Genomic DNA, 11,813 nt, shown 5'->3' with positions numbered 1-11,813 from the left:
GTCCTGCCCGGGCCCTGAGGTGGGGAGGTGGGCAGTGTACGCACAGACGGACGGACAGCAAGGAAGGGGGTGGTCAGGGTGCCATGGGCCCGGGAGGTGCCTCTCCTCCACACAGAAAGGCAGCGGGACACAGAGCAAATGTAGAAAACCTTCATTGGCAGACGATACAAATCTAAAAAACCAACAGCCCTTGTCCTTGGTGAAAGAGCAGGTCATCTGGGGAGCAGTCCCAGGCAGGTGCTAAGTTGGGGTGCTCACGAGTCCTGCAGGGCCCTGGCCCAGCGTCTGCCCAATCACAGCTGTCTCCAGAGGCTTGAAGCCCACATTGTCCAGAGGGATCCCAAAGGCCAGGAGCTTCGCCTCATAGGTGCGCAGCAGGTCGTTGTGGGCCTGCAGGGTGAGAGCAGCGTTAGGAGGGAGAGGCCGACACCAAGGCAGACTCCAGCCCAGGCCCCCTCGGCTCTGGAGGCCACAGGAGGCTGGCAGTGGAAACCCGCACAGCGAGCCTTTACGGCAGCTCACGGTAGGCCACACCTGGTCATGGGCGCTTTTATGTACATGAACTCAAGTAATTCACACTGGGAAATGCCATCATCATTCCTCTTTCAAAGATGGGGAAACTGAGGCAGAAGACACAGACTCAGCAGACCCGTGCACACTCCTGAGCACGCTCCTGGTTCTCCATCAGGCATTTCCCGGTCAAACTGGTCATCCTTGACTTCCCGGATATGACCTTCCACGTGCACGTGCTCGACCTCACGGAGCCTCCCTGCTGTGTCTGTCTCCTGCCCCCCATCCCAGGAAGGCTAAGCCCTGGGCAGAGAGTGCTGGTGGGGCCAACGTGAAGCCAGGTTCCTGTTCCCCTCTCTGGAAAATGGCTATTTTCTGGAGAGTGGATTGCATCGGATGGTCGTGAGGGTTTGAAGAGCTGATGCGTGTGAAACGCTTAGAGCCGGGCCTGACTCAGATTAAAACTCAGAAGGGCTCGTTATCCTCACCATCATGAGGGAACAGTGCTGGAGCTTGGAGCAGCGACTGCAAGGGTGAACTGCGGCCAAGCTCCAGAGAGAACCTGGGGGCTGGGCCCTGGCTCTCGCCCTTCTCTGGGGGACAGACATTCCCCCAGACCTGCACACACTAAATGGCCCTAATTTTGTGTGTGTAAATACCACGGGATACCGCAGCAGCTAAAGGAAGGGCCCAGAGGGGCAGGGCCGAGGAGAGGCCCAGGGAGATCGGGTCACCATGGAGCCCAGCGCCAGTGGCAGGCCCTGCCTCCCTCCTGGGCTTCCACACCCCAAGGCACACAGACCCAGGAAGCCGGCCCCACCCTGCACATTTACAGGCTTATGTGAGTCACACTTATGGGGTGGCTTCTCAGGGGGAGTGTGTCCATGGGCAGCACTGTGTCTGCATTCCCCACAGGCAAAGCCCAGACAAGGCTGTGGCCTCCGCCACAGAGGCAGGACCTCCAGGGAGAGGGCCCAGGCCTCTCGGGTTCTCAGGGCCCTCACTGCCCTCCCCAGCAGGAGGCCTCCATGCTCATGTGTGCATTTGGTGTGGATGGGGTGTGCAGCTTTCATCAGACTTACAAGGAGCGAGAAAAGTTTGGACTGACTCGTAGCTGTCCCCTCCGTGAAGGAAGCCCATCCAATCACCCCAGAGCCCAGGTCACCAAGAGCAAGGGTCACATGAGAGACAAGGACAGAGCGTGCTGGACAAACTGCCCTCACTTACCAGATAGCCACTGAGCAGACCCCGGAAGGGACACCAGAACAGTAGCTAGAGTTGTGGGGATGCAGCCCAGGCCACACACTGAGTGACCTGAAAAGGCCCAGACAGCCTCAGGCCATGTGTACCTCCAAGGTGTAGACAAGGTGGGGCCCTGAGAGGGGGCAGGGGCTCCAGGTACCTTGCAGACCCGGGCCAGCTCATACTGCAAGTCCTTGATGGTGCTGTTCTTTGATTCGAGAACGTCCTAGGGAGAGAAGGGTAGACCTGAGTTTGAGCCTATCTCTGGGCTGAGGCAGACAGGGGTTGGTGGGGGTCTCGGGGCCCCAGCAGGAGATCTCAGACATGCAGGGAATAGCGCCAGGGTCCATCAGTGTGTACATCCACACAGGCAGCAGCCGGCCAGTGTGGAAAGCTCTTGGAAGGAGAAAGGGAAAACAGGACCCGGCTCTCTCTAAGGAAACCGTCTAGGTTGTGGGAAGTGAGAAACAAAGGCAGAGAAGCCAGGCCAACCAAGGTCCAGGGAGGGGCCCTTGAATCCCCCCACCTGCCTCCTGGGAGGGTTCCTCTGGGCAAGCCAGGGGACGGACAAGAAAAGGCCCTGGCCCGTGGTCACAGCTGCAGCGACCACTGTCGATGGGGTTGATTTGATCCCTCCATCAGGACTGCTGGCCGCAAAGCCTTACCCAGCCCCTGAACCAGCCGCCCTTCCCAACAGCAGAGGCAGGAAAGCTCCTCTGTTTCCAAAAGCGCCCTCGCTCTCTGCCTGGCAGTGTTCACAAGTTGGGACAAGGAGTGAGACGGGCCCCCGGTCTCCAGTGCCCGGTGCTGCCAGCCCGCACTATGCCCCCCCATGGGGCAGCACCACCCCAGGCCCCAAGACCCTGCTCCAAGTGGCTCCAGCCCCACAGACCCTGCCGCCCGCCGAGCCGGCACGCGCCGCTGCCTGGAATATTATCTGGTCTCAGCCAGAAAGGGACACCACGTCTCCGCAGCCTGCCCAGCTGTCCTCCGTCAGCAACATGTCCGGGAACGACAAGTCCTTCGTCCCACCTGCCTTCCCAGGGGGCTCTGTCTGATGCAGCCCACCACACTCAGAACACACCCATGGCTCCTCACCAGCCTCACACTCATGCACACCCAACACGCTTCGGAACTGCCCTGTCCAGCTGGCTCTGCCCTCCTCCCTCAGCTCTGCACTCCCCCCAACACCCAAGCAGCAGGGGGCTCACACGTATACAACAGCACCTGGTGGGAGCTGAGAGCCTCAGGTCAAGGCCAGGTGGGCAGGAAGCCAGCCTGCAGTGTTTGGGCTTTTTTTTTTTTAAAGATCGATTTATCTGAGAGAGAGAGAGAGAGAAAGGGGGTGCAGAGGGCGAGGGAGAGACAGAATCTCAAGCAGACTCCACGTGGAGCCTGACTCGGGGCTCAAACCCACCACCCATGGGATCAGGCCCTGAGTCGAACCAAGAATCAGACAGATACGTAATCAAGTGAGCGACCCAGGCCCCCAGAAAGGGCTTTATGGAAAGATTAGGTGACCCAAAGGTCAACCCTCTGGGCCTGGGTGTCGAGAGAGCAGACGACATCATTGCACGTTGACTGACCACCTGACAAACGCTGCTGTGTGCTTCCCAGGAGGAAACACCTGCGCAGTGAAGCCTCTGTGATCCCCAGACTCGGGTCTGTTTCTCCACAAAGGAAGAGCAGCCTGGAAGATGCTGTGTCTGGGACAAGCTGGCCGCCCCTCCCTGGGCCTCTCCGTGGAGACATGCAGACCCGCAGGGACACTGCACCTGGGGCTGCCTCAGGCCTGAGGGCTGCAGGTCACCCAGGTGACCAGGATCCCAGCACAACCACACTTCCCAGCAGCAAGAGACCACCTTTCTGGCCTCGCCTGTTCTTTCTGTGACACATCCTGGTGAGGCCCAGGCTTCACCTGTCTTGTTGAATGCTCCTCCCGTGCCCAAGACAGCCCACGCAGAGGGGACCACCACAAAGAACTGCGAACTCACGACCAAACACTCTAGGCTTTGCTCAGACCTTAACTCCCTCTGGGAAGCCTGCCCCAGCCCCCACCACGCAGCCCTGTATGTCCCCGTCCCAACTGCCCACAGCCCACATCAAGCAGGCCATCTTTGCGTCCAGGGCAGACTGTGGCGGTGGCCTCGGCTAGGAGCTCATAGGTTCGGCTGTGCCCCGGGCCTGTCTCTAGGCTTGTCACCGATGCCTGAGAAGCACAAGGCCCGAATTTTGAGAGCAGCTTGAGGTGCTGTCCAGGCTGAGCTAACCCTATTGTGAGCACGGACGGCCGTGGGCCCAGGGCCAGAAGGGGCCAAGAGGTCGAGGAGGGACTGGTGAAGCACGAAGCAAGAGAGAGCCGGGGGGCCTGGGGACAGATGTCTGCAGGCCCTGTCGGTGCCCAAGCACAGGAAACCCATAATGGTCCCTCCCCAACGTCCACAGCAAGTCCCCACTGGAGAGACAGAGGCCAGACACACACACACATCCAACACGCGACCCCAGCCTGAGCCCTGGATGCCAGCTGGGGGACCAGAATGGGGTGCTGCAGCCTGGGACCCACCTCCAGTTTGCGGGACACGAGGGTCAGCGCCGCGGGGTCCAGGTTGGAGGCTGCCAGCACCTCATTGAACTGTGCCTCCTTCTTCTCCACGGCAGCACTCAGCGCCTGCATCTTCCGCTCCAGAACCAGGTTCTTGAAGCCCACCTTCTGCTGCACCTCCAGGATGGCCGCCGTGAACTTCCTGTACAGCTCGTCCCGCTCCTGCTGCACCTGAGGGGACAGGCAGTGACAGCCAGAGACGCCACCTGCCCTGGGGGAAGCTCGCTGGGGAGAAGCCGCCTCCCACCTGTGCCCCTGAACCCATCTGTAGAGTGAGCCCCTTCTACCTCTGAGTGTTGTCTACACTGCCTGCATACCCACTCTCTGTGATGGAATGGAAGGCGTGCCACCGTCCACACTGTGGAAGGTAGGAGGAAGCGCTAATTGGACCCGCCGCTACTAAGCTGTTTCAGGAAGCAACAGGGTACCCCGGTGAGGGCTGGCGAGGCCCCACAGCGGGGCTGGGGCCCTGGGTCTGGGCAGAAGGCTCAGGTAAGACACGTTCTTGATCACACCTACGTGAGATCAAAGGGTAAGGGTTAGCAGTGTTTGGGGGAGAGGGGCTCCTAGGGACCCACCCCCTCGGCAAGCCCCAGATCCCAGACCCCCACAGGTCGGCATGCCCCACTAACAGCAGATCTAGACAATAGCTCTGGGGCCAACCACCTGTCAAGAAACAAAGGTGTTCTTTTTTACCTTCTAACTCTTGCTTTTCACTGTCGCTGTAAAAAAAGCAAGACTTTGTGGAAGTATAAAAAGTAAACACCCCTTGGGGCACCTGGGAGGCTCGGTGGGTTCAGCATCTGCCTTCAGCTCAAGTCCTGACCCCAGAGTCCCAGGGTTGAGCCCTGCATTGGGATCCCTGCTCTGTGGGGAGTCTGCTTCTCCCTCTGCCCCACACCCATGTTCTCTCGCTCTGTCTCAAATGAATAACTAAAATTTAAAAAAAAAAAAAAAAGTAAACACCCTTTAACCCAACTTCCCAGAGGCCACCACGTGAACATACAGCGTAACCCCTTCCAGAACGTTCTCTACAGGTGTAAAAGCACGTCTTACAGCTAGAGAGAGAATCCCCTGCTCAAAGCCACAGCACCGTATCCTTCTCTCGACTGTACAGCTTGCCCCAGACAGGCTTCAATCCAGTCCCTGTCCCTTTGGTCTACAGAACATGGACACATCAGCACCTGTGGTTTTCTCAGGGAACACTGACTACGGCCCACGCCTCGAATGACATCCCAACAGAAGAGGAGGGGGCAGAGTACCCAGCTCCAGCACGGCCTCTGCACAGTCTGCATGTTCTCCCCCCGACACACACCCTCTTCACTCCCAAGGCGACCTGAGGGCCCTTCTCTTAGCCGGCCGGCAGCCAGCAGCAAACAGGACCCTCCGAGGCCTCTCTGTAGGGGGCTGCACATGTGATGGGCCGAGGAACGTGGCCCTTCTGTAATCACAGTCTGTGACCGTGAAGTTCCATTAGGTGAGAAAAGGCGGACATACTCACAAGGACGGGGCTGGTCTGCCCGCATCTCTGAGAAAAGCACACTCAGGGACACATTCTCAACCTGATCCCACGGGCAGTTCTGAGTTAGTGACAGTGGCACAGGCAGGACAGGCCCCCTGGGCACTTCAGGCAAGATCACATTCAGAACGGCCCTCTGGCCAGACTCTATCCAAATTCCCAATGCCAACCCCATGGCTAGGGACTGACTTCCCAGAAGGAGATGCTCACAGTTACACAGAGAGAAATTTAAGGGGTGCCTAGGGGGTTCAGGTAGTTCAGTATCTGCCTTCAGCTCAGGTCATGATCCCAGGGACCTGGGATCGAGCCCCACATCGGGATCCCTGCTCCGCGGGCAGCCTGCTTCCCTCTGCCTCTGCCCTTCCCCCTACTGGTGCTGCTCGATCACTCTCTCTCCCTCAAATAAATAAACAAAATGTTTAAAACAAAGAAAAAATGAACTTAGAAGGATGACTGTGGCTGCACGTTTGCCGCAGCAAAGGATAGAAACAGAGCTCCATGTGCGGGGAACTGGCTACACGCACCGTGTCGCCTGCGGGCTCGAGCCCAGGGGAGATGACTCTAGAGGAGTGAGCTGTGGGGCAGGTATGACGCCCCAGCTGCCCGGGGCACGCAGGGAGACGTCTGCAAGAATCCAGGGGGCGGCCCCACGGCTGAGGACGCGCTGAGCAGGGGGCCTCGCGCTCGCTCACAGACAGCTTGCCCCGACCTCCTTACCAGGCGTGCCTAACCTCAGCACGGAGACACACGCATACAGAAGAGAAAGACCGACCCCAGGCACCAGGGGCCTGCACAGGTCTCGCAGCTGAGCCTGCAGGAAGGACAATGGGGAGCGAGCGTCTCCCCACAGGGCGGCTGCTCTCGGTGAGACCCCGGGGCCGTCCACAGGGCGGGCTGCAGCTTTCTGCCTCATCACCCCATCAAGCCTCACAGAACGAGCCGTGGGCACCAGGACTCCAGCCGCTCTGGCTGCAGAGCCGGGTGACAAGAGAGGTCCTCCTGGCTCCAGCTCCCACTCCCACTCCCGCTCCGGCTCCGGCTCCGGCTCCGGCTCCGGCTCCGGCTCCGGCTCCCACTCCGGCTTCCGCTCCAGCTCCGGCTCCCACTCCAGGCTCCCACTCCAGGCTCCCGGCAGGGCCAGCCTAGCGTCTGCTCACCTTGACGAACCGCTGCTCGAGCACCTCATGTTCCCACTGCAGGTCCTTCAGCTCCTTCTCCGCGACCTTCAAACGTGCTTTTGTGCGCTGGAGAGAAAACAAGCAGCAGGAGAAGAAAGGACTGAGGATCCGGCATCTACAGAACAGACTTCTGGAGGGCGGCAGCCCCAAAATAACCATCCGACAGAGCTGGCTCGGGGGTACCCGGTGACTGGGCAGCCGGGTCCTGAGTTAGAGGGAGGGGCGCGAGGAGGGAGCCCACCAGCAGGATCTGCTTGTCTCTCTCGTAGCTGCCCAGCTTCTTCTGCATCTCATTCATGTCGTCGCGAGCCTTCTGGAGGGGGTCTGCCAGGCGCCGGTTCTGCACGGACACCTCCATCATCTCCTTCTCCAAGTGGTCCTCCTTCTTGCGCATGTCTTCCATCTGTTCCTGTCGGAACCAGGACGGGGTGCGGGAGGTTCAGAGGCAGAGCTGAGGGAACTGTGGTCTTCGGGGGTGAGGGCCACGAGCCCTCCCGCCCAGGAAGGATGGTCCTCAAGTCCCAGACCGCTTGCGTGTAACCACTCAGAGGGACTCTGCACTATGGGAACTTATTTGGAATTTTCTAGGAAGGCGGCCTCCAAGCCAGTGATATCATGCTGCTCTCGGGACCCCGGGGACAGCCCCCAGGGGTAGGGGACAGTCCCCAGGGGTAGTGACAGTAGGGATGGTCACTACCCCCAACTAGGTGACAACACCAGCACCGGGCAGCCTCGCTACGCCTCCCACCGCAGCTCTGCGCAGGCTTCTGCCCGGCCCGTGCACCCTGTTCCATCCACCGGTCTGCGCTGCATACGGCGTGCTGCTTCCAGCCCGAGTCTGCAGCAGGCACGTCACCGATGCAGCTGCGGCCAGGACAGTGGGTATCTGTCTACGCAGGGGCGTGGGGCCCGCCGCCCTCGCGCGGCACCTTGAGGGAGTTGATGAGCGCCAGGTTGTTGAGGGTGATGTCGTTGTAGTAGTTCTTGATGTCCGTAAAGGCCTCCTCGTGCCGCTGCATCAGCGCGTTGATCTGGCCGTTCTTCCTCTCCTCCACCTCGTGGATCTCGGTCTTTCTCCGCAGGTCGAGTTCATCCCTGAGCATCTTCATCTTTTTGTCATACTTGGCCTCAATTTCTGAAAGGCAGAAGCACACGGAGGAACAGGGGGCCTGACGACTCCAAGCAGAGACGGAACCTACAGACACAGCCCAGGAACACCCCGGGGACGAGCGCTATGCGGACAAGCTCATGGCTGACACATGTGGCACACACACACCACGGCCAGCCTTCCGTGGCCTGTACCAGGCATGGCTAGTCGATCCCAGGACCAGGGTTCCCACCGACTGAGAGTCGGCTGCTCCCACGGCAGTGTGGCTGGCGAGGGAGAGAGCTGCATCAGTAAACCACACAGATTTCTCAAACGGGAGGCCCTCAGGCCAGCAGCCACGGAAAAGACTATTCTAAGAATACTGCCCACGAGACTGGAAACGGGTACCTGCTTCAACTGCCAAGAGCAGGGAAGGAGACAGTGCTCACAGCCTCCCCGGCTCGCACGGAATTAAGATCTTCTGGGATTTGGGGCCATCCATCAGCCTCGAAAACTATCCCATCTTTTCTGTGCATGTCTGGGCTGCTGTAGCCCGGTCTCTGTGCACTGGGCTAAGAAGCCCTGAAGGTTAATGACCACCGGTGGGAGGGGTTCTGGCGGGGGCTCACAGTGGATCCGCGAGACACTGACCTCGCACCTGCCTCTCAAAGTCATTCCGCATCTTGGTGATCTCCTCCGTGTGCTTCTGCAAGGGAGAGAAGGTGGCCGTTACCAGACACACACAGAAGCCTCTCCCTGGGGCTGGCCTGGCCCCTCAGGCGTATGGAAAATCCAGCCCAGAAAACCCGGAGCGGTCCTGCTGGGTGCTGGCTTCCCCTCGTGTCCAAGCTCATGTCCCCTGCTCAGAGTGATGTGGTTGTGGTCACCTCCATGTTTCGTCATTCGACTTCCTCAGCTAAAGTCACCTCTGAGCCCGACACAAAGTGAACAGATGTTCCAACACTACAACCATGCTTGGCCTTTGGCTTGGTCTGCCCACAGGCTACGGACCACTGGCCACACCTACACAGAGCTGCAGGCTCTTTCCGATGCCTGCTGACCTGCCTCAGGCTTGAAAAGTATGTTGACACTTACACGTAACCATTTTGAATAAAAAACTGACATTATTGTTCAGAGTCATGTTTTTGCACAAAGGGGAACTAACCACGTAACTACTCCAAATCCAGGCCTCAGGTAAGCAGGCAGTCTCACATGACTAAATTCACTAGAAACCAGCCCAGGCTGTACTTCTATCAGCAAAGACCAGACAATTCCCACGACCAAGACTTCAGCCTCCAGCTTCACTGCAAAGCCTGCACTGTTACTGAGTTTTTTCCTAGTTCCGAGGAGGCTGGCTTGCCTCCAGGCATGAGGCAAATGTGTTGACAAAGTCTTCTCAGACTGCAGCCAGGAAGGAGCCTTAGAAAAATCAGTTGAACCACCTTCAAATCCTCCAAACGTCCACCAACTCAGCCTGGGTCAAAGCCCCTAACTGGGGCTCCTGACGCCGACAAGCTCTGACCCATCTCCCTGGCCTCCTCGCCCCTCACTCCTCTGGGCCTTCACACTGGCCCGTCCCTGCTCCTTCTTCAGACCTGGTCTCCCTACGCCGGGCTCAGCAACCCCTCCTTCCAGCCTTTGCCCAAATGTCAGCTTCTCCATGAGCCATTCCCAGAACTCCTGCTGGAAAAATGCCTCTCCCGCCCCAATCTCCAGCACCTTCCTCCCTGCTCTGTTCTCCCCATAGCACTCCTGTCTGTGGATATGTAGACAGGTCCACCCTCCATTCTGTCTCCTGGCTCCTTCCCGAGCCATCAGACATCCATGGGCGGTCCTTCTATCATTCCTGTTCCCCATATGTTCCCAGAAACCAGACCGGGGCCTGCGTCTTACAGATACTCAGCAAATGAATTTCAGCCTCCACCTGGAAGCCCCCAGCCTCCCCAAGAAAGGACCAAACAGTCAGCCGCGTGCTCATCAGCCCAGCTTGCACGAGACACTTCCCACCACCTGGGGGCTCGCACGCTGGACACTCTAATGGTTGTGTGTGTTTCTAAATGTCCGAGAGTCCCCAGGGAGAGCAGCCAGGTGTCAGGGGTCAGCAGCACGTGGCGGAAGACACTGAGTGGGACTTCCCTCCTGGGGAGTCCGTTTGTGGTTCAGTCTAAGACACAAGACTGTACCTGGTTCCCAAACGGGATGTGTCTGGCTGCATGCTTTTCATTATTTTTATTTTTATTTCAAGTAATTGCCAAAATGCAGGGAACTGCTAAGGAAAATATGAATTCCCAGTTCTGCTGAATGATCAGGAGTTCGCGGTCCCCAGCGGCCCGTCAGGCCTCAGTGCCCTCACACCTACCAGCCGCAGGTTCTTCACCACCACCTCGTTGGCCAGCTCCTGTTCCTTGAGCTCCACCTTCAGCGCCCGCATGTCCTTGCGCAGTGCTCCCTCCTGCGTGCGGTGCTCCTTCTGCGCCAGCTTCATGACCACAGTGCCCTCGGCCTTCATCTCCGTCAGGTTGTTCTGATGCTCGTACAGCAGGTGTTTCACCTTCTGCTTGTACACCTGCACACAGCGGGAGCAGGGGATGGCCTGCACACCCGCACACACACACCCCTGCACGTGCAGGGTCCCTGCACACTCGCACACACTCTCACACACACACTCCTGCACACTCACACACAGTCCTGCATCTGTGGGTGCCCCGCACACACACACTCTTCTGCAAGAAATACCTCCATTTCTCACGGTAAAGGGCTGCACCGGAGGAGAGAAAATGCTCCCCCCGGGCCCCCGTCCAGCTCCGCTGTTCCATGAGGCATGTCCCGCAGGGATAGGCCAGGCAGCCCCACTAACCTTGATCTCAACCTGGTGCCTCTCTTCAGCCTCCTCCATCTCCCGGTCTTTGTTGCGCAGCTCGGCCTTCTTCTCTTCCAGCTGCCTCCGCGTGATCTCCCAGAAGGTGTGGATCTTGTCCCGCTCCAGCTGGAAGTAGTTGCGCTCCTCCCGCTCCCGGTCCAGCTCCTCGCGGATGCGGCTGACGTGCTCCTCCACCTGCCAGGCAGGGCGGAGCCGTGAGGGCCCAGCAGGGGCCCACCCAGTGCCAAGAAGAAAGGAGGGCCAGTCTCACCTAAGAACAAGAAAAACTAAAGGTAAGAAATGAAAATAGGATGCTAGGAAGGCCCAAGGACAGGACACATTCAGAAAATAGCAGAAAGATCTTGAATGTGGCTAATAAACATAAAATGATTATATCCTTTATTCAATTCCTGGGAATTCAGATGACAGAAATTTCTCAAAAGAACACAAGAGCTTTCTGCTCAAATATAGTAGTCACACCATTATCACGACATCAAAAGGGGCACCTGGGTGGCCTGAGAGTCCTACTCTCTCGGTAGGCTCAGGTCATGCTCTCATGGAGTGATGCGTTAGAGCCACTGCCTGGGTCCCCACTCTGCAGGGAGTCTGCCTAAAGGCTCTTTCCCTCTGCCCCTCCCCCAGCGCACATGCACGCATGCACACACACACACACACACACTCTCTCTCTCTCTCTCTCTCCCTCCCTCTCATATAAATAAATAAATCTTTTAAAAAAATTTTTAAGGAGATACCTTGGCAGTTGGTTAAATATCTGCCTTCGGCTCAGGTCATGATCCTGGGGTCCTGGGATAGAG

At 58.3% G+C, this 11,813-nt stretch overlaps 1 protein-coding gene across 3 annotated transcripts in view; it reads right to left on the bottom strand.

The window, feature by feature from the left end:
- Nucleotides 1-136: 136 nt before the first annotated feature.
- Nucleotides 137-11,813, bottom strand: part of GAS8 (growth arrest specific 8) — a 22,506-nt gene continuing 10,829 nt past the window's right edge. Inside the window, exons 3-11 of one of the 3 annotated variants that reach the window (XM_032323483.1) lie at nucleotides 10,996-11,193; nucleotides 10,498-10,704; nucleotides 8,790-8,844; nucleotides 7,981-8,186; nucleotides 7,293-7,460; nucleotides 7,031-7,117; nucleotides 4,316-4,525; nucleotides 1,913-1,978; nucleotides 137-390 (exon numbers count right to left, since the gene is read on the bottom strand). In XM_032323483.1, coding sequence (XP_032179374.1) covers nucleotides 241-390; nucleotides 1,913-1,978; nucleotides 4,316-4,525; nucleotides 7,031-7,117; nucleotides 7,293-7,460; nucleotides 7,981-8,186; nucleotides 8,790-8,844; nucleotides 10,498-10,704; nucleotides 10,996-11,193 — 1,347 coding nt within the window. In that variant the 3' untranslated portion in view covers nucleotides 137-240. Of the gene's footprint in view, nucleotides 391-1,737; nucleotides 1,979-4,315; nucleotides 4,526-7,030; nucleotides 7,118-7,292; nucleotides 7,461-7,980; nucleotides 8,187-8,789; nucleotides 8,845-10,497; nucleotides 10,705-10,995; nucleotides 11,266-11,813 lie in introns of those variants that run through there. The other 2 variants (XM_032323482.1, XM_032323484.1) reach the window with 2 other exon arrangements.

The sequence above is a fragment of the Mustela erminea genome, chromosome 19, assembly GCF_009829155.1.
Source record: "Mustela erminea isolate mMusErm1 chromosome 19, mMusErm1.Pri, whole genome shotgun sequence".
In the NCBI taxonomy this organism is placed as follows: Eukaryota; Metazoa; Chordata; class Mammalia; order Carnivora; family Mustelidae; genus Mustela; species Mustela erminea.
The sequence above is the reverse complement of the archived record's forward strand: the minus strand, read 5'-3'. Positions and strand labels throughout refer to the sequence as shown.